This window comes from Telopea speciosissima, chromosome 8 (assembly GCF_018873765.1).
Source record: "Telopea speciosissima isolate NSW1024214 ecotype Mountain lineage chromosome 8, Tspe_v1, whole genome shotgun sequence".
Classification (NCBI taxonomy): Eukaryota; Viridiplantae; Streptophyta; class Magnoliopsida; order Proteales; family Proteaceae; genus Telopea; species Telopea speciosissima.
The window spans coordinates 49,635,285-49,660,402 of NC_057923.1; the positions used below are offsets into that span (position 1 = coordinate 49,635,285).

Below are 25,118 nucleotides of genomic sequence, written 5' to 3' on the forward strand. Positions count from 1 at the left end.
TCCCCTATTAATAATGGAGGAATAAAAGTGTTTGATGTTCCATCTAAAGTTAGGCGGTTTGTGGAGCATTTTAGTGTTATATCTGGTATTAAAAATCCTTTTGGACTCATCCTTTATCGAGAGTTTGTTTGATCCTATTCTATTTGTGGATGAGAATAGATTGCTGATTTCACTCCCATCACACATTACTAACACTTTTACTCAAAAGAGAGAAAGTTATGCATGTATATAGATGATTTCAAGTCTGTAAGTTTGTTGTACAATAACCTACAAGGTAGTAGCTAATACTAATCGCTTAAGACCTTTTTTACGTAGGTTTGTATCTTGGGGGGACATAGGGGCCCTGCTGCGCGCACTAGCCAATGAGAGTGCAAGCGGTGGCACAAAAGGAGGGGAAATTTCTGCCATACATGGGGGCATGGCAGTCATTCCAGCCCCTGTTATGTGTGAGCATGGCCCCTACGTCCCACACAGAAAATATTCTCCCCTTTTTTTAATTTACTTTAGTAAAAGATAGACAAATATCTTTTTTTTTTTTTATGATGAAAAGAAAATATATTAAGCAAAGGTGAAGGGTACATTGTTCCTGGACTGACCATATTTGGCCAGATTTGGTGCACCTGTTAAGCAAAATTGATCCACTACATATTTATAAGTAATGTTAGAACCCAAGTAGTTGATGTATGGTAAGTCTTTAATTAGATACCACGGCCAAGGGGAGTGAGTTGGAGATGGAAGAACATCAGTGACCATGTGATTAGAGCACCATATTTCTTTAATCTCCAACCCAGATTCAAAAGCTTTAGTAAGCCCTGCCTTGATGCTATAAAGGTCAATCTCCATAGGTAAAGAAACATTAGTGAAACCTGTAGTTAAAGCTATAATCCTTCCATTTAACAAAAAGATATTCGACCAGCCCGCAAGACTTAATCCTGGGTCCTGGATACCTGCACAAATCAAAATAGGATACTTGAGACAAGGTATAAAGGGGAAACAAACAATAGCTGGATTTATAATATTATTCTGGGTTACACATTGGGAAGAAATTGGGAAAGGGGAGGGCAAAGTAGGGATTGGTGAAAGGTGGAGTTCCCCAATCCAACGATCCACCTGTTTTAGAACCCATATGGCATCCGGTTGTAGAGCCTTCATAAAAACAATGTTTCTTGCAATCCAAATATAGTAACAAGTAATAACAAATACAGAAAAAAACCAAGGTTTGGACTTTTTATTTAAAACAGAAGGGAAAAGACTAAAGCACAACTCATTGAAAGAAGCAAAAGAGAGGAATTCAGTCCTTAGTCCCAGCGGGCCAGCCGCCCAAATATATTTGACTTAATCGCAAGATAAGAAAAGGTGCCAAACGGATTCAACACAATTTCCACAAAAACTATAGGTAGGGTTGATCTGGATCCATTTGGAAATAGTTGCCTTGACGGGAAGACCTGCATTTAGCAAACGCTAGAAAAAGGATTTAAACTTGGGAAGAATCTTAAGCTTCCAAAAAAAATTCCACCAAGCGGGCAATAAATTCAAAGATAGACCAATATCTGATAACATTATTACTATGAATGAGATTTTCCATTACTTAAAAACTTGGTAGAATCTTATAATATTCCCTTTTTTCTTTAGGAAAAACCTTTAGACTCACCCACAAATCTATTATTATAATTGTTTTGCCCCCAATATGTTCTAGGCTTGAAATGCTCTTCAGTCTTCTTAGATACACATTGCAACACAATTATGACCATCGATGAAGGAATTCCTTTTTCACTATGAGTAAAGGAAAACTCGATGCTTCTTCTTAATCACTAATAGGAAGATGGAAAATATGTACACATAAAGGTTAAAAAAATCTTTCATGTTATTATTTTTGGGGAAAATAATGCTATCTGGTGGCCTGCGGTGCGTGACTCCAACACTTAGGCACAGGACCATATGAAAGGAAGAAATCCTTAAAGGTGTGACTGTCATTTTGCCCAAGCCCAACCTTGTCTCTAGACACGGGAGCTGCGCTACACACAAGGAGCTGTGCATTGAACACGACCAGGTAGCGTTTCCCCCCCCTCCTTTTATTTTATTTTATTTTATTTTATTTTTCATAACCTTTTAGGTCAACTGAAGTTGACAGATAAACAGTGGAGCACTAACTGCCAATTAGTTGAGAAGGAAGAGAGAGAGAGAGACAGAGCTCAGTGGACCAACGAGGCAACAAACCAACTGTCGGGAACCCCAACTACCATTCCGAGGAAGAAGAAGAGAAACGCGACTGCTAGGTTCACCTTACACTCTCAAGCTCCCAGAATCTTGCTCTCTAATGGCTACCGTACTTCAGTCTCAAAATTCCACTGCTGAACCAGGGTTTCTGGGACTCGTGGTTTCATCTGCTCTGCTCAACTTCCTCTGTTTCTCTGTCTCGCTCTCTCGATTCTTGTTCTCATCCCGGTCATCTTTCGAACTGGGTATCTCAGTATGGAAGAACAAAATCTTTCTCTACCTTTATCTTCTTCTCCTTCTTCTATCCACGTCAATGGCGAGCCTTCAGGTTCTGCTCCCTCCTCTTCTTCTTCGTCGTCGTCTGAGACCGTGGGGGAAGAAGAGAACCATAATGTTCAGGAGCAGCCAGAGGAGCTTCAGCAGCAGCAGACGAGTATTTCTTATCGTATGAACATCTCGATATCCGATGTGACATCGCCCGAGATGAGGGACGATGCTTGGTCCTGCCTCGTCGTGCTCGTCACTTTTTGGTTATTCAGTACGCCTCTCTCTTTGTTTCCTGATTTTTTCTTGGGGGGGTTTCTATTCTGAATGAATGCTTTTTGTGTTTAATCTCTCTTCTTTCCTTTTTATGGGGCATTTTGAATGTTATTTGGGCTTGATATTGGATTTAGAATTGGTTTAATTTATGGGTTTGGTTTATCTGTTGATTTCCATGTTCATCACCAGCAGCATCCATGACTCTGATTCTAGGCTTTTATGGATCTATGAATCTCCAGTTGAGCCCGAATTACTCTCGACTTGTGCAAGTCAGCTCCATCTTTGTGCAGAATATCAGGGTGATCTGCTACTCTTCTTCTTACATACTTGAATTTTTTGTTGTTGTTGTTGTTGTTGTTCTGATTGTTGCCATTGTCTGTTGCAGGTGGAAGAAGTGACTGACCTAAAACCTGGGCCAGTCCTGTACGGGTTTAACGAACTTCCCCCCCTCGATGTTGAAACCAGTTGGTCTGAAACCCATAACCTTTCTATTTCATTTGATTTCCACAAGGCAAGTCTTCTCCTTCTACTCTTCTATTTCCCTACCCTTTTCTCCCCCTTTTCTTTCGGGATAAATCCAATACCTCATAACTGTGGCACAAACATCAATAGTGCTTCAGGCTTGTATTTCTTTGCTTCTACCTGATTTCTTCTTCCATTCAACTGTTGCTTGTTGAGTTTCACTTTTCTACTTAAGCATTGAAATGCTCTAATCTGAAGTGGTGGTATCGTACTACTTTCCACTGCAGGAGTGGATATACTTCCTAAATGAAGGGTCTGAAATTAATATTTCATATAGTGTGAAATCCCAGAGCTCCTCCCCTTTATCCCTTGTAATTGCAAAAGGTACGATCGCTCTTCTCTAGCAGACCTTGTCGTTTATTTTTATTTTCCTTAGCACAAACACATTAAATTGGTTCTCTGGGTTCTCTTTCAGTATAACATGCTACGAATTGGGGATTGTGCAATGGCTGGTCCATATCTCGTACAGAAATTTTCAATCTTTATTTGGTAGAAATTTAGTACTTAGCTATGTTTATTTATGACTGTTAATGTCAGAGAGGACAATGGAGTGCTGTTACTTCACCTTCTGGCATATATTTGTGCAACTTCATAATCTTCTCCACAGAAAAACCCATCTAAACCTCAGTTATAGAATACTTCTCCCTGAGGAGGCACACCTACGTTGGAATCATGTTTGTTCCCCTACTTGGACTCCCTAACCTTTTAATCTCACTCCTGGTGGTTACTGTCTCTGTACTTCGAAATCAATTGTTACTGATGAATAATGAGCTTTATTCAAGTTGGAAGAGAATGAGAAAAGTATTATAAGCCTTTAAGCAGAACCAAAAGCACACTTTACTCAGAAAAAGAAAAGGGGGAAAACAACTGTAAATAAGGAATAATCAATCATTTTAAGCTAATACAGCATCACTTTTAGTTAATACATCCACCAAGGAGTTGATAGATCTTGATCTCCAATGGAACAATATCTTCATTGAAGAATAGAGGGATCAGCCAACTTAAAAGATGAGTAGGTCTCCATAGAATTCTCTTTCTGAAGGAAATATGCCCAGTGACACTTATGGAATTACCTTCAACTTGCCGGTGGGTCTGTCTAATAGCAGAACACAAGCTGATGCCAGATAAAAGAGCCTGGACTTCAATTATAACTGGATCAGCCAAGCATATGTGGCCCACAAATATCCTGAATACTATCTTCCCTCCATGATTTTTAAATGCACCACCAACCCCTGTGGAGCCTGGATTGCCCAAAGAGGAGGATCAGATGAAGTTAAGTTTAGGGAGGTGGCAGGAGGGTGAGTCCATATGCTAATCATCATACGGAATGAGGAAGTGATTTCTGCCCAGTCCTCTGGAGTTGCAAGTCACGAAATATGACTCAGGATGTTCACTGGGTGCTCTCGCCATCATAGATTCACTAATGGCTTAATGAGAGTAGTAGATGAATTATAATTGTTTTAGTAGAGTCTACTATCTGTATTTGAGTAATAAAATAAAGTTTGTTTCAAATATATGAGTAAAGGTTTTATCTTCAAAACACTTCATTGAAACAATTTATTAAGTAATATTTAGTAGTTATAGTACTAGCAGTGGTTGTCACACAACCACACCTCCTACCTCTTCAGGTTCTTAATTTTCGAATAACTACTATACTACTCCTGCCTATCCCGGGTTCTGGCTGGTCTCAGGTATTAGAATCCACTTCCATTGTATGTAACTAATTATGCTGATAGGATGGCTTGTTGCGTGCATTGTGCTAGTCCCTTCTCTGAGCCCAGAAGGGATCGTAGGTGAAATTTTGTTGGCCACCTTGGCCTAATTCCTGTATGGGTTTTGAACCATCTTAAATGTCACATGTTAAAGCATCCATTTGAAATGTCAATGGGCCTATCAGAAGACCCAAAAATGCTTCTACAGGATATTGAACTCTTAGCTTGGCTTTGAAGGCTGAAGCACACATCTCAAAGTGCTACATTGAGGTTTAATAAAAAAAAAAGAAACCCAAAACAGCCATTTTAGTTAGTACAATTATGATTCACATTTTTATTTACAAAGCGAGCTTATCTCCCTATTTGGATATTTGAATAGTATAGTAATAATATTGCATTTTGGGGACAATGCACTTCTCGTACAGTTACTTCAGTTCTGTAATTTTGCTTCCATAAGCTCGATTAAAATAGGATTTTAGATGCCTTCTTTGTTTTCAATAACTACATGTCATATCTTTTCATAAAAAAGTAACTACACGTCGTATATTTTCTGTTGTAACGTGAACATGCAGGTAAAGAAAGCCTAGTTGAATGGATTGAGGATCCATCATATCCTAATACCACCTTGTCATGGAATATAATTCACGGTAAGATCAACTTTGAGATATTTGAATTCCCCACACACCGTCCACTTTTCTAGTTTATGGTAAGGCTGTACCAATGTTAGCAAATTCCCTGACAGGAAGTGGTATGATCCAACAGAAGATTTTCAAGTCTTCTGATTACTATGTTGCCATTGGGAATTTGAATTCTGAGGAGGTGGAGGTAATTGTGAAATATTTACTCTACACTGTAATTTTTTTGTTTGTTAGATCATTTTATGTGCTTTTGAAAAGCATTCTACTTGTTGCTCGAATCAAATAGGGCCCGTGTATGTCAAAATAAAACACACAGGAATACAATTTCCGCCATTGTAAGCTTCGGAAATATAGATATGTATGCATGGTGCCACTACTTAAATTTGTAGTCATGTCAATTATTATTTGCACATAGCATAAGATCCCCAAAAATTTGCAGTAGCTCGGTTTAGTTGTAGTATGTTCTAAGAGCTCTCTGTCATACTTCTATCATGTGGAACAATTTAATTTAGTGCTTGAATACACCAATAACTAGCATGTAGAATATGTATTGAGGGGCCATTGCTTTGATTGGCTTGATGGTGATGCCTTTGTTAATTGGAATTGGGAGGAGTTTCCTCTTCCTTTTTAATAATAGTTAACAATGAAATTTTGTTGAAAAGGGAATAATAGAGTACCAGGCATAGAATACAACAACAACAGAAGCAACAAGAGGCTGAAGCCAAAAATCCTCATATGGAACTAATAAGTGCGACAGAAACCCAAATACAAAGTGTGTATTCCCAACCTGTCAGTGGTCAATTCATTAACTAGAGAGTTGGCAGACCTCATTCTCCAAGAGAAAAGATTTCCTTGGTAACACAAAGATCTGGGAATTTGGGAAGGTAATGTGCAATCTATGTCATCATTAGCCTTATGCAAAAGTTTTTAATAGCAGTTCAGCCGCCAAAAGTTGTATCTTCACACCCTGAGTCCCTGTTGTCATGGTAATTAATTAGGTTCAGCCTGTCTTTGGGTTAAACAAAGCCTCAACCGGAACCTAACCAAACCTGTGAACAGGGCGGGGCAGGCAGGAGATAATTTTGAGAAAAGATTGAACGAAGGAGTGGATTTATAGGCTATAGGTGCTCAATTCCCTTAATAAATTCATGCTTTGAGATAGCCCAAAGTTGCACCTAAGCTGCTGCATGTTGGCAAAAAAAAACCTAAACCAAATTCCAGTTAATCCTCAGCATGTGGGGCAGGGCAGACCCATTTAACCCACTTATTGCTATCCTAAGCTTGAAATTTTCCACTGAACCATGAAAGAAGTGGGATCATGGTCCCATGGTTCTCTGATCCAGGTGGGCTCACTTTGATGGAACATCATCACACTAAAAGAACTTAAGGTATGAAATCTAAATTCTGACCCCGTCTCTGACATGCCTAGATCCTATCTCAGAACCTGCTTCTTTCATGAGTTCTACAAAGTTTCCCTATTTCTAGTTATTCCTAACTTAACTTAGTGAGAACTAAATCATTGTTAGCTTCATAATTGAGAATTGTAGGGCTTAATGTCCTACGTTAGTTAAAGATCCCCAAATTTTTATTCAGGCTAAACAACCTGGCAAACTAATAGACTGGATTGTGGAAAGACTCATCTGTGAGATGGCCTGATAATTTCCATATTATCAGACCTTAAATTTCACATGCCATATGTGACATCAAATTGCTTCTCTTTAGTGTCTATTGTTCTATTTTATCGTTGTCTAGGTGCCTTACTCTTGTTCCATATTCCAACTGTTAACACTATTTACAGATGCTGAACTCTACATTAAACAGGTGCAATTGAATCTCAGAGTACAAGCTGTCCTGTACAATACAACAGAGGCATATTACAAGTGCTCTGTTTTTAGTCGTCTCTGTAGTTTGAGGCTTTACCTTCTGGGGACAACTGTTGCTGTTCTAAGTTCTCCTGGTCCAGAACAGGTAACGCAATCATTTTCGTTTTTTTCCAATTTTATTTTGTTAAACACATTTTTGGGACATAGATATTTAATCATTTTGTTCTATTAAGTGGGCTTGAGGCTTCTATTGTTTTGAAATCTCAAACCTCAGGTCCTACCTGCAGGTCCCAAATGGTTTGGATCATATTCATTATAGCTTAAACAGACAGAAAACAAGAAAAGAGTCAATGTTAGGCCATTTGTTTTATCTTGGTGGATAAAACTGGTTCATATGATGAGTTACACTGAGTGGGGCTATAAACAGTAATCCAGTTGGGTATGCAAAGTTTGCACACTCCATGTTTGAGGGGAAGGGAAGGTAGGGTCGGGTGGTCAGTCAGTCTATCTCTTCCACAAGCAAGCTGATTTTAAGGGGGTGGGGGTGTCCTAGGTTTATTGGTTTGGTTGTCTGGTTGGGATTTGGTATAATAAAGATTCTTGATTATATGATGATGAGATTCATGATAAAGCCTATGTATGTCTGCTCTGAAGCCTGTCATGGATCAGTGGCCCTACCTCTCATAATGCCATGACCTGTGAATGACTGAGCCATCTTTTGGAATGACAGCCCAAAAGCAGACAAAATTCATGTGATATGCTCCTTTTTGAGTGCCTGGCATATTAAACATACTCAAAAGTGGATGGCGGAACATGATTCCTTTGGCTAATTTGCTGAATTGGGTTGAATTGAGATTAACTTGAATTGAATAAGCATACATGTAAAATTTGGCTGTACAATCCGAAAGTTTTGGTGCATTGTGAGGTAGGACATGCCACCACAAGAGGAGAGCCTCCCTTTTTCTTTCTTTTGGGGTTGGGGGGAGGGGGATATTCCTCTGCTGCATATATAACGGACAGGTTTAGGATCCATTACTTTCTTGGTATGATGAGATCTTCTAGTTAGGAATTTGTCAGTGATGAGATTATCTTATATACCCAGCTATCCAATTTGTTGATTTTTTCTGGAGAGTTCTCAATATATATTTTTTCTCTCCATAGGCAGATCAGATGGCTAGGAACATTCCATCTAGGAGATCTCATTGACATGACCCATCAAATGTTGTTTTCCAACCCAATGTAGGTTTGTGTTGGATGCATGGGAAACCTTACACCCTTCTAATTGAAATATTCTTTATGGGTAAATGATACAGAGGACTCATTGTTGTCTACAAATGAGCTCTAAACAGTCAGTTTGCACAAGACGGATTTCTGTCAATACTATTGAAATATTGTTCATGAGTATATATTCTTTATGAGTTCTTGATGGGTGTTATGCAGATTTAGATCTCACAGTTTACATCTTTTTGCACATAAGAATGCACTCCTGGGATCACTTCCCTTCATATCCTTATCATAGATATTTTCATTGATATGTTTGCACTTCTTTTGGTTGCTTTAGGGTATCGATGAGAACTGGTATATCAAGCTGTCATATGGGCCGAGATGGATCATATATATTGTTGGCTCAGGTATTTTCTTTGTACTTCCTATTTCCTGTTCTTTTATGTGTCCAAGGCACAAGCTTCCAATCCCCATTACTCCCAAACTGTGGAGTGGGCCTTTATATCTGTTGTATATCTGTCTGATTATGAAGAGTATAACTACAACTACATATTTTACTGTTCTTGCATGTAGGTGGACTGAGTGTACTCATCCTATTGGCCTACAAGATCTGTAACAAGTTCCAAGCCACTACTGAAGATGGAACTGGATTTCAAGCAGGTGATACGCGATCTGAGAGAGCCCCATTGCTTTCACAGAAAGATGATGATCTTTCGAGTTGGGGCTCTTCTTATGAATCTGTCTCACATGATGAGGAGGATCTTGAACAGTGGCTTGCAGCAAGTTCCCTTGATACTAAATCCCTAAAAGATGGGGAAAACAACAATAATCCACGTTGTCTTTGTAAAATATGCTCTGATGCACCAAGGGACTGTTTCTTCCTTCCATGTGGCCATTGTGGAGCATGTTTCACATGTGGAACAAGGTGATTATACTACATGTCACTCTTCTCCTCACTCCTTGTGAAAATTAGTCGATGATCAATGACAACTGATTCAAAAATAACCTTGCAGGATTGCGGAGGAAGCTGGCACGTGTCCCATTTGTGACAGAAAAATGAAGAAGGTGAGGAAGATATTCACAGTCTGAGAGGTGTATATTGAGGAAGATATTCAATCTGAGAAGTGTAAATGGTCGCAGCCTTGTATTAACGACTCCCAACAATCGGTTGGTCACTTGGGGAAAAACCCATTTTTCGTTTCATGTATACACTTAAGTGAGCTTTCATTCTGAAGGTGATGATACTCAGTAGCTTTGATTGAAGATGCACAGGCCTCCTATTGTGGGTTTCTCCTCTCCTTTCTGATGAGTCAGGATTGAAGAAAGAATGTTCTGATTCAATATGGTCCACTTCAAAAAGGGAATGGTTGAGCCAAAGATTTTTCAGTTGCGATGCCACCATCTATTAATGCAACTGGATTCAGGAATATGATATTTTTTGCATTGAAATAGGAAATTGTTTAAACAACCTGCACCAGTAATGGGTTTTTTTTTTCACTTGTTTCTCCCGTAAATCTGGAATTCCATTCAAGTTCATGTCTGGTTGTTGTGAGTTTTAGATACAACCCAGAATTCTCTATGGATTTTTGGATTGATGACATTGCCTCAATAACTATTGCGCAATGACAAGTTTTCTGTACTGTTTCATCCTCATATAAATGAAAAAGGGCTCACATCATGGGGTCAGAAGTCAGATGCCTACCTTGTTTTTAGACCTTTTTGGGCTTATTATATTCAATACCTTATTAGATTGGATTTAATTCAGTAATTCATATATCAGGAAAGAAAGTTTATTGATTGGCTCTCCTGCATTGGAGAAAAGCATCTAAAGCCTTAGAGCATTTATGTCCATACATAGGTGAGTGAGCATCAGGGTTTTTTAGTTAATGGTATCGAAACGCCAGTTCCAAAAATTGATGAACTCGTTGATTTTGTATAAGACAAAGTGGCCACAATCCAATCCTTGGCTTCATGAACTTGTTGTTCGAGAGGCCTTGGGCAGTACATGTTTTTCTCATGAATGAAATTTTTTCTTTATTAAAAAATAAACAGTAATAATAGGACTAAAGTTAAAGATGAACAATATCTCTACTTAGTTTATAGATTATCAGTAAGGCTTGTACAGCCCACATGAAATGAATTGTTATTATGGATATTTTGTTTTATTGGTATTTTCTTTGTTTGTTCTTATTAAAAAAAAAATGGAGAAAAGAATTCCATGGGGGAGTGTGGACCCTAGGCCTAGACATAGAAGGGGTGAAATGACTGTCCCATACTCCCATCCCCCCATGAAAGGTGCAAATGCCCACCTCATTGGTTGATGCTTCTGTGCGTGCTTCCATTGGATCCCGTGCCCTGCTCCCAACAGAGAGCTCTCCCCCCCCCCTACCCTTCCCCAAAAACAAACCTAGGCTTTCTTAGATACCAACACATGACACGGAAAAGACCTATAGATAAGGATGTTAATGAATAGCCGAAATCCGTTTCTATATCCGTGTCCGTATCCGTTTAGCACTATCCGAATCCATCCGAAAACTAAATAGATACGGATATGGATAGGTTATAGCTACTCGAAAAACTATATTTGCATGTAAATGGATAAAATATCTAATCCGTATCCGTTTAGCACTATTCGAATCCATCCGAAAACTAATCGGATGCGGATGTGGATATAGCACTATCTGAACCGAATCCGACTGACCCAGATTGCATGCTTGGATGACATGTGTTGTAAAATCATACGTTCTTGGAGTTTTGGACAGTCTAATCTCTGGTTCATCTACACATATGGGCAGGTGTGACTGTGAGAGGTAACCAATTGTCGAATCGTTATCTCCTCTAATTCGTTGGCCCTTTCAATTTGCTCCAATTCTTCACATAGGGGCGAAAATGACCATCCAACTCCCTGCCGCACACACTGTCCAAGGCTGCTCAAGGTGGGGTCCATTCCCCCTATTAGAGGAATTGGAACGGGCAGCCAATTGGAAATGATAATAATTCTACTTTTTCACCGGCACTTGCGTGCAGATGATCTATTCTCGTTTTGGACTGAGTTTGGAGTTCGAACAGTTTGACTTGTAACTCCTAAGTCCTCACAATGAAAGGACAAATGGACGTGCAGGCCGTGAGGATAGTGAATCTAGATTCCAATCGAACGATTAATTACATGTTCTTTCATAAGAGCGAGTTTTCCGAATCGCCTATCATCTGCTCCAGTAAGAAGAGAGTGGTGAGAGAGAGCAGTAGAAAGAGAAACAGAGATCGATCATTCGGCGAGAAGATGTGGCGTAACGCGTGGACAAGCAGCAGCAAGGAATGGCTTCTTCGTTCAGGAAGTATTCAACCATCTCACTTGCTCCTTTCTCCATCTTCCCCTGGATCGCTATCTTGTCTTTCTTCTGCATCGGAGCTATCCTCCTCTATAAGGTTTATCCTTTTTTTTTTGTTTACTCTCTTTCGTCTTCTCTGTCCATGTGTTACGTTTGATTTTTTTGTGTAGTGCTTCATTGGTGCATTTTGTCGAACAGGTGGACGATTTCGTCTCTCGAACCAAAACAATCGTAGGTCACAATTTAGACCCAACGCCATGGCATCCATTCCCACAAAAGATCTTCAACGAAGACACGAAATATGCCCGAGCCTCCAAGATCATACAATGTTCTTACCTCACATGTCGTCGTGGCAGCACTATCGAGCAAAAACCATTTCAGTTTTCTTCTCCAACTGCAAACTGTCCATCTTTTTTCCGTTGGATCCATCATGATCTCGAGCCATGGTCTCGCTCCCGGATTTCTGTATCCACTTTAATGGAAGCTCAAAAGCTCGCTGCTTTCCGAATTGTAATAGTTGGGGGCAAACTCTATGTGGATTTTTACTACGCTTGTGTGCAGAGCCGTGCCATGTTTACGGTCTGGGGTTTGTTGCAGCTTCTTCAGAGGTACCCCGGTGCGGTACCTGACGTCGATCTCATGTTCGATTGCATGGATAAACCTGTGATTAATCGGACAGAGTATGGACAGGGGACTAGGTGGCCACCACCACCATTATTTCGATATTGTACCACAGAAGGTCACTTTGACATCCCATTTCCTGATTGGTCTTTCTGGGGTTGGTAAGATTTAGAAACTCTGCCACTACCTCTCTTTATTTGGAATGAGTTATGTGTCAGAAATTTTGTCTCTGTTTTTGTCGCTTATTTAAAGTTAGAAACTTTGGACCTTATACGTAAGGCAGGGATTGCATTTTTTTTCTTCTTCTTCTTTTTGTTGGTGTGCTATCACTAAGTTCTTCATAATCTCTGGTTTTATTGGCGTAGTTGCCTGTTAAGCTTAGGAAGCAAGCACTGGTTGACTCTGGAATATACAAGCTCTTGACTTGTTGGCCAATTTTCCCGGGCAGATAGATTTTAATTTTTATATAGGGCAGTATGAAGCAGACTAAACCAGTGATTTTAGTATAGATCTCTACCAGAGTTGTAGATTTGAATCTAGATGTCAGGCCGAGTATGGCTCGTCTCCATTGCACTGCATTGGGTACTTTTGAGTGAGGAAGCCAAGGGACAATCGGTCTTCTTGGTCAAGTAGATGCTTGTTGATGTGGCAAAATATGTGATGTTGGCATTAATCAACCTAACTTTGGGACTGTTTTGATCTTGAATTTTTGAGGGGGGAGAGAGGGGGGGGGGGGGGAGGGGGAGAGACTGGCTTGAAAATTTTGTGTGTGGACTAACAAGACCTAAAATGGTGAGAACTTTATTAGTACTTGTCCCAAAATTCAATCTGTTTCAATGTTAACAATAATTTGATTTATCAGTTCTTTTTTCTTATAAAAGTTAGATAGCCAGGCATAGTCTTCTCTCAGAAGTGCAGTATTTCCATCAGCAGTTATTAGATCATTGTCTTTTTCTTCTTCTCCTACTTATTTCATGCTAAAGAATGCCAGTCAATGTGAAACCAATATGCACTGCTTTATCTCCCACCCCTGGTTTGGTTGGTATCTTGAACCCATATGTACGGTATTCTATACGTACAAAATTTAACAACTAAGCTAGCATGGGCAATTTCGAATGGGTAAGCTTGCCTCTAGAAAATGGGTGATTCATATGTCCATTTGGGTTTTGAACCTGAGACCTGGTACTCAATCATGTGGGCCCTTGTAAGAATACAGATTCTTGTATCTATGATTTCCTTTTTAATTTACCAGGACATATGATGAGAATGCTCTGTTGGGTTTTCTCCCATAAAATATGGACATTATAGTAAAGAATGTAGACATCATCTTCCATATGAGAGGCTTCTAATGAAAGTGAGATTTACAACCCATGTTAAGTTCACATTTGTTGTTATAATATATTAGATTGGCCAACCCAAAAGCTTCAGCTGTTAGGTGGAGAAGCCCAACTGTTATATGTAGTCATCCAAGGTCCCAAAGTTAATCGATGTGGGATTCTTTCCATCAGAATATACAAATACATGCATGAATGCACCTCCTCATAAAGTGTTGGATTTTCTTGACTTTTCAGATGTGCATATTTTATGACGTTCCTTTTTTTTGCTATAATTGGGTGCTATATGGTCATTTCCCTGTATTAGAAGTTTTTAGAGTTGTTGCACTTGCCAAAAGTTTTAGTATATGTAAGCAATCAAAATGCAGATTTCATTTATACTTTCTGCAATTGGGTGCTTTATTATAATATTAACTCTTCATACAGGACTGAAGTGAATGTACGACCCTGGGATGACGAGTTCAGCGACATCAAACGTGGCTCCCAAGTTCTAAGTTGGAAAAAGAAAACACCCCGTGCATACTGGAAAGGAAACCCCAATGTTTTTGCTTCCATTCGTACGGAGTTGCTAACCTGCAATCATTCTAGAAAGTGGGGAGCCCAGATTATGCGTCAGGTTGATTCTTTTCCTCTGTGTTAGAGTTTTGTTTGGTGTGCTGTGCATTTGAGGAGTTATAAGCTGTCAGGCAACAAGGGATGGTGTATTGATAAATTTCATACAATGTATCACAGGATTGGTTCGAAGAAGCAAGAGCTGGGTATGAGCGATCCAAACTATCAAACCAGTGTAATCATCGGTAAATTACTTTCTTAGAGCCAAGTAGTTTCGTGATTGAATACCATTATAGTATCACACTGATGAAAGATAATACAATAGGGATCCTACTATGCAATTTGTTGCACATGCTAAATGGTCTCTAGATGCTAATCAATGGGCCTAAACTAAGAATCAATCATACCGATGAAGAGTGCTAATCATCTGATGGGATGGTCTACCCATCGGCATGATTGTTTCTTTTGGAGGATCAAAGAAAGCATGGATTATGACTATAGAATTTTGATTGGATCTTAAGTAAGCTTTTGACATGGATTTATCAAGCATTACTGTGTTATGCATAATACATGTATGTATATTTATTTAGTATGATGCTATTAATTGCTATGTCGGTTCATTCTTCATTTTATTTAATATGTATTATGCTATAATTTGCTATATAGGTTCATTCTTATTAAGGTCAATCATCTGGATCTTGGTGCAGGTATAAAATCTATGCCGAAGGTTATGCCTGGTCTGTGAGCCTGAAATATATTCTATCATGTGGTTCCGTAGCTCTTATAATATCTCCACAGTATGAGGATTTTTTCAGTCGTGGTCTTGTGCCGAGAGAAAATTATTGGCCCATCTCAACTACTAATTTATGCCAGTCAATAAAGTTTGCTGTTGATTGGGGCAATGCGAACCCATCCGAGGTACAATTTTCACTTCTCCCCAAGTGTAACTTGTTATTGTTCTTAAATTAGATTTCTGCCATGTCCTTTAACTAGTAATGACTCAAATTAGGACATTAAACCACTCAATTTTATGCTTAAACTTAGGTGGCTACAAAAGAAAAAGCTGACAGTGAAGATTTACTCATCCATATACCAATTTTTGTTGACATGTACAAGATTTATGAATCTTTGCATCCTACACTAGTAGGTACCGGTCTCAGAATGATTTGTGTGTGTGTGTGTGTGTGTGTGTGAGAGAGAGAGAGAGAGAGAGAGAGACCAAATTCGGAAATAAATTTTGTTTGTTTTTCCTATGTCTTGTATCTTCATATGATAATGAACACACTTATGTTGGTGTCTCTTAATATATTAGTGTTTAATGTATGAACATGTATGGACGAGTTGATTCATCAGCTCAGTATCAGTGACTGACTGCATGCCCATTTCTAAATTTCGTTTCTGTTATGCTAATCCCCCATCCCCATTTTTTTTTAATTTTTCTGAGCAGGCTGAGGCCATAGGTAAACGAGGACAGCTTTTCATGGAAAATTTGGCCTTGGATCAGGTTTATGATTACATGTATCATCTCATTACAGAGTACTCAAAACTGCAGGACTTTACGCCATCTCCCCCTTCATCATCTCAGGAAGTATGTACGGAATCCTTGCTCTGCTATGCAGAAGAAAAGGAGAGGCAATTCCTTGAAATGTCAGCCACCTCTCCTGCTTCTACCCTTCCATGCACCCTCCAGAATGCTGATCCTCATGTCATAGAGAGTTGGGTAAAGCGAAAAAGGGCAATAATTAGTAGTGTGAGGGATTTGGAGAAGGTCTGACCACCGAAATATAGTAAAGTTGCACAAGAATTGTGCTAGTTGTAATGACTGGCGATCAGATCTTTCCAGTAAAGGGATATGAGGATTCATCAGTATTTGGAATATGATCCTTGATTTGTTCGGTTTTTTTTTGTTCTGACAGATCATAGATGAGTTTGTTTTTAGTTTTTGCCAGCATGTCATTTGTTAGATTCATGGTTTAATTTAATAATTACTGTTTTATTCAATATATATATATATATATATATATATATATATATATATATATATATGTGTGTGTGTATGGGAATTAGATGCTCTTGGGCATAATAATCTTTACAATCTATGATCATCCATCCAGTTGAGGATTTATTTTCTCCAAGGAGAAAGATTTTCACCTTTAGGCCCTTAGACTACTGTACAAAGGCACTTCTTGTGGGTATACAAGTAATACAACAAAGTGCCCTCAAAGGCAAACTTTACTTGGTAAGATAGATGGACTTTATGTTGGGGACAAATGAGCAACCATCAGGAAGAAATCAAGTAAACAATCACACATAACACAAGAAATTTAATATGGATTGACAAGAATGTGTACATCCACCTGAGAGAACTAGAGAGTTTCCATTAAGGCAAACAAACTCTCTACATCACTCTCTACCTCACAAAGTGATCTCCTTTTGCTTGTGTTTATGTGATTTCCTACAGAGACAATATACAGTGAACCCAAAAACCTTAATCCCCACACAATTACATTTCTATCCCAATACATGTAATAGACCCAAAACCCATTCCAATTACAAATACAAGTGCATATGTGGACCATTATAGAATAAGACATAAGAGTATAAGACCCAAAAAATCTCCACTCTGCTTGGATTCTACAAGCTACTCTAAAGAAGATCGGTGCTGATGTTGTTTCTACAAACTCCACCATTGTCTTTGCTTATCTGTCATACCCAATTAGCATGACCCACACTCCACCCGGGGTGTTCCGTATAGCTCACCACCGCGACGTGATGTGACTCCACCTCTCCTATTCTTGCAACATGACCAGAGTCACTCAACAAATCCGAAGCGAAAGACATCTATTCTTTTCATAATCGCACTTGTTCATCGCTTGAACCATCTACAGTCTATGTCGACCATCTGTATCTCTTTTCTGAGTTCCAACAGTAGCTCCACCTGCTCCAACACTTCCAACAAATCTGTATAAATTCCCAATAATCCATCTTGCATCATAGCCATATCACCTCTAGAAAACCCTAAGAACTCACCTTCAAATGAACATTTGAAACCTCTCGAATCCAATGTTCCCAGTGAAATCAAGTTCTTCCTTAGGTTACGCACATGTCTCATCCTAGCCAAAGTTCGCATAATCTTTTAGCATTATTTGCCATTTTGACAATACCATTATCACATGCATGACATACAACAAATTGATCCCGTATCTTGGCTCTATCTGGGGAGATAGAAAAAATGGTAATTTTTGCCATTTGATTGCCGTGTGTGACAGCCGGGCCTTGATCATCTTTGCCAAAACATTCTCCTACTGTGTCAAAAATGCAATGTCTACACGGTCCTCTCTGCGGAAACAATGTCGTGAGGACGTCGTCTCCAGACCTAGGGAAAGAGTGGTAACATCCAGAAGCAATAGGTCCTGCACCTTCTCATTGATCTTGTCACTGAGAATCACAGCCTGAACCAAACTCTGCTTGTTCCAATGTGGGAAGATCCAAGCATCCTCCCACTCATGAAATTTATTGGTTTGAAGGTTGCATACAAAAACTGGAGTTGTATTTTGTAGCATCAATTGAATAGATTCAAAACAAAATTACAAAGTAGTGAAGGATTTATCAGACTTATGTATGATCAGACATTGTGCTTGCCCCTATGTGGGAATATCTAAGCATCTGTTGCGTGTGAAAACCTCCGGTGCTTGGTTCGCCCTCGGACGAGCCTGCAAAAACCAAGCAATGAGCACAAGAGGGCCGGTGTGGCTCCGGCCTAGGACTCTCTGATGCTCAAGTCAGGTCTCCAGTGCAACAGCGTAACTGCTAGTAAAAGTGAGATGAGGAATCGTGCTCCATACCTGGGTATTTATAGAGTGAGGAGGAGATGAGACGGTTGGAAGAGTCCTAGTATGGTAGGAGTCCTTCTTTCGGAAGGTTCTCCCGCGTAGAACGGAGTGGAGAGTCATTTTCGGGGTCGGACTCTTATTAAGGTAAGAGTCCATGTAGAGTGTGATTCCGTGCTGTGCTGGGATCGTGGCTCGATCCCTATCCCGTGATTCTCGGGATGTGCTGACGTGGCCCAGAGATCCCCGGCGGGGTGCTATGGCAACCTCAGTGGAGGAGGACTCGGCCTCGGAGGTCGGCCTGAGAAGTGGTTCTCGGCCTCAAGCTCGGCTAGGAGTCTGGCTGACCTGTATGAGCTCGGCCTCAACCACCGGCCAGCTCGCTTGAGCCTGGCTTTGTCGGATGACTTATCGAAGATGGGGTCGGCCCATTCTCCTGCTCGGCTCAACTCGGTTCTCGGACTGAGGTCGGATCAGCCACGTGGCAACCTCCGATAGGTAGGGTGTTTTATGCCTCATCAGCATCCAACAACAACCCATTGAGAATGGATTCATATGAAACCAGAAACTCAACTTAAAGTGGCAATAATGTTGGGGGTTTTAAGAAACGTAGACATGAACAAGATGATTGAGTTCAAGGTTAAGAACATGGTTGAGGAGAAGCTTGGGAACGATCTTGACTGCATTCTTTTTACATCAATAAGGTTCAATTCCTCATATCTTTTCTTGAGCCATTCGGATTTCTGCTCTTCACTTAGAAAGAAAAGTCTATTTTTCAGTATACACTAGTTCGTACGTTTTGTTAGTCTAATAACATTCTTGTGTGACCTCCAAGATAAGGCAACTAAAGGTGTTAAAATCAAACCAAAATCGAATCAAACCATTTAAATCGAAACCGTGAAACCGTTTAATAAATGGTTTGGTTATGATTTTAAATTTGACACCATTTAATTAAACGGTTTTAAATTGAACCGAATCATTTAACCGAAATAGACCATTTAGCACTCATAGATGTACATAAATATGCCAAAATCAAACATAAATGTTTACTGAAATCAAACCATTTAAACCAAAATAGTAAAACAGTTTAATAAATAGTTTGATTATAGTTTCAAAATTGAGACCGTTTAATTAAACGATTTAACCGAAGCCGGACCATTTAACATCCTTAAAAGCAACTCTCTAATCAAATCAGATTCACATTTAAATGTGATTACACAGAGAGTCCGATAGTAAACAGGGTAATCTAGAGTTGAAGTATTTATAATAGATGGTGTCCTTTCAATAGTCTTTTACGTACAAGTGTACCTGTGTCAAAACTCAAAACCATATGAATATATATACACGGGTACAATCCATGTGCACCCAATATTCCTCATACCCCCTAAAATGCACCCAATATTCCTCATACCCCCTATAGTTTGGTCAAGTTTTTAGCACTTAACACCTAAACTTAAAGGTGTGGACTTATATGGCTTTAGAAGGGTAAAGTAGGGTTGGTATGTGGACTTATCAGAACCATAGGGGGTATGAGGAATCTTGGGTGCATTTTAGGGGGTACGTGTATTTTATCCATATATATACACGTTATTGTTTGACTTCTTAAGCAAACTACCCTTTCTTCTATCTTTTCTAAATTTGAAAAGATCTAATTGCATCGACCTATTTGTTCATAATATAAAAATATTTTTTTGTCCTAATCTAATTTGAAAAGACCTTTTTATTCCCACTATTTGTTCTTAAGAATCTAATCCAACTTAATTATCAAAATATCCTTGCTATGGCATAATTACCAAAATGCCCTCATCTTCTCCAAATTGTTTTCCCAAAATCCATCTTCCATTTCTGAAACTTCTCTCAAAAGGCTCAACAACCCTTAATTTTCCGGCAAATCCTATTCTGTGAAGGGTCATCCCTGAGAGATGTGATTTCCCACATGAGAAAGCATAGATCTTTCGATCCGGATCAGCCCAGAATCTATGTTTTAATGCCCTTTAGGGTTTCTCTGTACAAATTCCTTCTGATCTGGCTGATCCCATCCCGATTCTTGAAAGTTGAAACCCTGTTCTAACAGTCTCTCTTAATTTTGGCTCTTCACCATAGCCAATGACCATCATTGCGCTTGACTGAACATCAGAACAGTATTGGAATAAATTTCAGAAAACTTTCTCGAAAAAATAAGCAAATTCACATTCATTAAGATATAGGAACCTAGTTCGTCTGTGTTTATTTGCATTTGAGCATATTCAGCAACTTTCAGAGTTTCAGATGATGATGATGATGATACTTGAAAAGCAGGACAATCTAATTGACAATCAAAACCGTGACAGTACTCTTTCAATGTCAAAATAAAAAATTCAAAAGAAACCTTTTTCACATCTCTTTTACAGAGCAAGACTTGCAGATTTTGGAAGAAAAGTAAAAGAAGAAGAACAAGCACAAAAAAGGAAAGGGGCACCGATCGATGGATCAAATATATGAACAGTTATTTGCTCTGAGCTTACTTGCAGTTGGGCTTTCCCTCAACATTCCAAATTAATTAATTAATAATGGGTTAATCTAGTAGTGGCGGGAGAGAAAAGGTCTCTTTGTGACAGTAGCGCAGCTTCTGCTTCTTGGGTAGAAGAGATTGGTAGTGTTGAGGTTGTTGTTATCTTCTGCGAAGTCGCAAGGCTTGTCCTTGTCAATCCTGGCAATGCCGACGGTATGCGAGCGACTCCTGGGCACCATTCCCATTCCGTCAGACGGCACTGCGGCCATGCTGGCGGGAGAGAACCGCTACTGTTGCTGCTGCTGTGGTGACTCATGTGGAAAGATCTATGCCTTCTCATGTGGGAAATCACAGCTCTCAAGGATGACCCTTCACAGAATAGGATTTGCCGGAAAATTAAGGGTTGTTGAGCCTTTTGACAGAAGTTCCAGAAAATAGAAGATGGATTTTGGGGAAGATGAGGTCATTTTGATAATTAGATTGGGTTAGGTTCTTAAGAACAAATAGTGGTGTAAAAGGATCTTTTCAAATTAGGTTAGAACAAAAATGTCATTTTATATTCTGAACAAATAGGTCAAGGCAATTAGGTCTTTTCAAATTTAGAAAAGATAGAAGAAAGGGTAGTTGGGTCAAGTTTTTAGCACTTAACGCCTAAACTTAACGGTGTGGACTTGAATGGCTTTAGAGGGTAAAATAGGGGTGGTAGGTGGACTTGTCAGAACCATAGGAGGTATGAAGAATATTGGGTGCATTTTAGGGGGTACATCTATTTTACACATATATATACCCGTTATTGTTTGAATTCTTAAGCAAAAAATCATGCGTTTCTCTTAGGTCCATTACAAAATAATAGGCCTAAGCCCACTTCCAAAAATATAACAGGACCCACACCCACAACCTGGTCCATTACAGTAATATTGTGAAAACATGTCCACTAAATTTGGGTTCTTATTGATTCCAAGCTCTTATTGACTTGCCACATGCCAATTACAGTGGCATGTGGAAAGGGTTCTTAATATGAGTGTGTAGGAATCTTGCCCGTTTCTTATTGAAAATTTAAAGCTTTATTTTGACACATGATCAATTATATTCGAGCAAACTTAACTTGCGAACATAGAGTCTTAAGTGCTACTTGTCCACAAAATATGGGTATCCAACTTTTCAAGAGCCAATTATACATTACATACACACACAAACACACATGAATATTAGAGTAAAACAGGATGCCCATCCTACATGCCTTTTTTTTTTTTTTTTTGTTTTTTTGATAAATCCCTTCCTCCATGCCTTGTGCAGAACTATTATACTAAGGGTCCATTGAAAATTGAAATGGACTCAAAATGTCTCATGGGCTTGTGTTTTTCCTGGCCCTTTCACAAAAGGGAGGAAAAATATGTATCCAAAGAAAAGAAAAAGGTGATCAAGAACCTCAAGTAATCATGGTTCGTGGTCTTGGTATCGGTTGGATCGGATTGGCCGATACGGATTGGGATCGTTCAAACTCGGGCAAATATGACACTTTTGTCCCTATTTTCTTATAAAAAAGCTTTTTTTCTTTTCTTTTTTTTTTTTTTTTTTTTTTTTTTTTTTTAATACATTTTTACCCTTATCCGTACAACTGAATCAGATCGGTATCGGGATTGGTCTCGACCGATACCAATCCGATCTGGCCAAAATTGACAGATCCGATCTGATACTTCAAACCATGCAAGTAATGGTACGCCGAGTTTCCTTGGATGCTCGAGGGAAGGAGTAATTTTCACCTTAAACAAATGAGGGTGGAAATTTGTGACAGGGACAAAAATTCCATCACATGGTCACATCACCAGTGGTGAGGGGGGGGGGGTTCTTTCTCCCCCCTTTGTGAAGGAAAACTTTTGCCAAACCTTTTTGCCAATAAGTATTGTTTAATCAGAATGCATCTTGATTTCGCACCAACAACCCTTTCTATGGATCGTGATCCTCTACGGCTTGCTGCCCGTAGCGGCCATTGCAGCGCACATACAAGGCACGGTGTAATGACCGCCTTATCCCTGTCTGAGCACCTTGCCCTAACGAGGGTAAGGCGATCATTGCACCATGTCTTGTGTGTGCGCTGCTATGGCCGCTACGGGCAGCAAACCGTAGAGGATCTAAATTGCCTTTCCATCGCAGCCGGTGATATTGAAATTTTAGTGGAGTTAGGTTTCACCCTCCTAGTGAGGTTGAATCTCTAGAAATGTGTATTCCGGACCTTTGCATGCCATTTTCAAAATAGAAATTGATATTACAAAATAGTGTAATAACAAAACAAACAGGGTAGCTCTCCCTGTTTATAGTCTCTCATTCAATGGTTCATATTTGTCAATTAATTTGAAATAACTACACTTTCAAAAATCTTAGATGCATGAACTACACTTCTAAGATACGTAATTGGACTTGCATCTTCTTTTTCCTTGAAGGAAAGCCTGAAATATAAACTAATGCTTAAAGGTTCATTGTCCAGGTCAGGTCAGCTCATCTTTTTCCTTTTTTGTATTTTTTTTAAGAGAAAGTCCATTGCATTGAACACCAGTCAGAGGAAGGAATAAGAAGATTAAGGGTGTGTTTGGTTGGTAAGAAAAATAGAAAAGAAAAAATATATTTTATTATAACAAAATAAAAGTAATCATAACACTAACGATGAGTTAATGTTAAGGTTTTAAGAATTAGTATCTGATCGATCGATACACAGCTGATATCGAATTGGTGATACGGTACTGACAAAGGGTAAAATGGTTGAAATCCATGTTGACATTGATATCTTCAAGGAAAAAAATGTTGGATACGATTGATTGATACATATCGATATCGGTTTTGAGAATTGGATGTTGTCATTAAGGTTTCGATATCGTGAAATAAAACTACGGCTAATGTTTTCTTCTTTTCAAAATTTTTTTTTTTCTTACCAACCAAACCTACCTTTAATTACAAAGGTTTTGGGAGAAAAAATAGTTGTATTGCTAACTGCTAATTCTAGATCACGTTAATTAAGAGGACAAATGTTAGCGCAACTGGCTTGAGACTAGTGCTGTAGAACGAGGCCTCTTGTTCCTCGTCTAGTCTCAGATACTCCGATCAATTATAGTTTAAATCAAGCAATAGATCTTAAAGAAATTTCTTTTTCACGTACTATGAAGAGAATTTAAAGTCATAATTATTATATGAAATCCTGCTCTAATCTTAAGAGTCAAATGTGACGACGGTAATAAAGACAAGATCTTTCTTTTGAAAAAAAAAAAAAAAAATTTCTTTTAACAAGTGGCATAAGAAAATGCATCAATAAAGTACATTGAAAAACACCGATATCATTTTATGCAAAGAATAGAAAGATAGATATATTACTCTTGTTAAATATTTTGATGGCTCAAGAGAATCTTTCCAAAAAAAAAAAAAAAAACATCATTCCTCATTTTAGTGGATCTGGATCCTTTAATTTCGAGCTGTCCTTACTTTCATGTGCCTCCCACATGGAAAAATGAAAAGACTATTTTACCCTTACTTGGGCAAGGCGTTCGGGCACGGGTAAGGCAGTCTTGTCGTTGTCTTGCTGTGTCTAGGCTGCACACGGTAGTAGGGGCAGCTCAATAGTAGAGGACCCCGATGCCATTTAGTTGGTTCTCACTATGTGGGGTCAGAATCTTGAAAATCTCCACCTAATCTGGAGTCCGGATCTGCTACCCACTTGGGGATGGTAGGGGATAGATCCCAACCTGCTATAGGGGTGTAGGTCCCACAGCCCATGGAGGGTTGGAATCTATCCCCATCGCTCCTCAAGTGGGTAGTTGATCCCAACTCTCTAATCTGATCCGAGGTAAGAGGGATCAGTTATTATCAAAAAAAAAAAAAAGGTAAGAGGGATCAGATGATGGAGATTCCACATGGGTGGGTGGCTATCACCCATTCAAGGAAGGAGGGGAGAGGTTCATTTCATATTTTCAACATGGGTGGCTATCACTCATTCAAGGAAGGATCTATGTGGGTAGCAGATCTGAACTCCCCATGTGGGGGTGGGGGAGAGGATCATTTCGTATTTTCTTGGTGAGGTCGTGAGAAGGTCAAACTCAAAAAGTATTGGTCAAATGCATGAGATCACACTTCCACCATCAGAGACAGTAGTCAGAGCTTTTATCAAAAAACAAAAAAACCAGTAGTCAGAGGCTCAGAGCTTAACAAGTAGCTCATAATATCATCTCATACCTCTAGTGGATGAAAGATCTTAATCAAAGTGTAAGGAACAAAGATCTTCTTTAGTTATTAGTTTATT

At 39.1% G+C, this 25,118-nt stretch overlaps 2 protein-coding genes across 4 annotated transcripts; both read left to right on the top strand.

Moving 5' to 3' along the window:
• The first annotated feature begins 2,406 nt into the window (after positions 1-2,406).
• LOC122672633 (E3 ubiquitin-protein ligase APD2-like) lies at positions 2,407-10,236 on the top strand. 3 transcript variants are annotated; one of them, XM_043870093.1, is made up of 11 exons: positions 2,407-2,755; positions 2,947-3,056; positions 3,143-3,268; positions 3,507-3,603; positions 5,564-5,638; positions 5,734-5,816; positions 7,451-7,597; positions 9,014-9,083; positions 9,250-9,601; positions 9,690-9,770; positions 9,803-10,236. In XM_043870093.1, exons 1-10 carry the CDS (start codon positions 2,473-2,475, stop codon positions 9,763-9,765), a joined length of 1,419 nt encoding a protein of 472 aa, XP_043726028.1. In that variant the 5' UTR covers positions 2,407-2,472; the 3' UTR covers positions 9,766-9,770; positions 9,803-10,236. The 3 variants fall into 3 exon arrangements, with proteins under 3 accessions (XP_043726028.1, XP_043726027.1, XP_043726029.1); XM_043870092.1 differs by having other exon boundaries at positions 2,408-2,755; positions 9,690-10,236; XM_043870094.1 differs by having other exon boundaries at positions 2,411-2,755; positions 2,950-3,056; positions 9,690-10,236.
• A 1,684-nt stretch (positions 10,237-11,920) lies between these two features.
• LOC122638260 (protein O-glucosyltransferase 1) lies at positions 11,921-16,418 on the top strand. Its single transcript, XM_043831135.1, has 6 exons — positions 11,921-12,102; positions 12,204-12,787; positions 14,387-14,576; positions 14,693-14,757; positions 15,220-15,430; positions 15,960-16,418. Exons 1-6 carry the CDS (start codon positions 11,992-11,994, stop codon positions 16,284-16,286), a joined length of 1,488 nt encoding a protein of 495 aa, XP_043687070.1. The 5' UTR covers positions 11,921-11,991; the 3' UTR covers positions 16,287-16,418.
• Positions 16,419-25,118: the final 8,700 nt, after the last annotated feature.

Coding starts and splice junctions, on each gene's coding strand:
- LOC122638260 (XM_043831135.1), top strand. CDS start 11,992: ATGGCTTCTTCGTTCAGGAAGTATTCAACCATCTCACTTGCTCCTTTC. Junction 14,577..14,692: donor GAGCCCAGATTATGCGTCAG/GTTGATTCTTTT, acceptor AATGTATCACAG/GATTGGTTCGAAGAAGCAAG. Junction 15,431..15,959: donor GCAATGCGAACCCATCCGAG/GTACAATTTTCA, acceptor TTTTCTGAGCAG/GCTGAGGCCATAGGTAAACG.
- LOC122672633 (XM_043870093.1), top strand. CDS start 2,473: ATGGAAGAACAAAATCTTTCTCTACCTTTATCTTCTTCTCCTTCTTCT. Junction 2,756..2,946: donor CGTCACTTTTTGGTTATTCA/GTACGCCTCTCT, acceptor GTTCATCACCAG/CAGCATCCATGACTCTGATT. Junction 3,057..3,142: donor TCTTTGTGCAGAATATCAGG/GTGATCTGCTAC, acceptor TGTCTGTTGCAG/GTGGAAGAAGTGACTGACCT.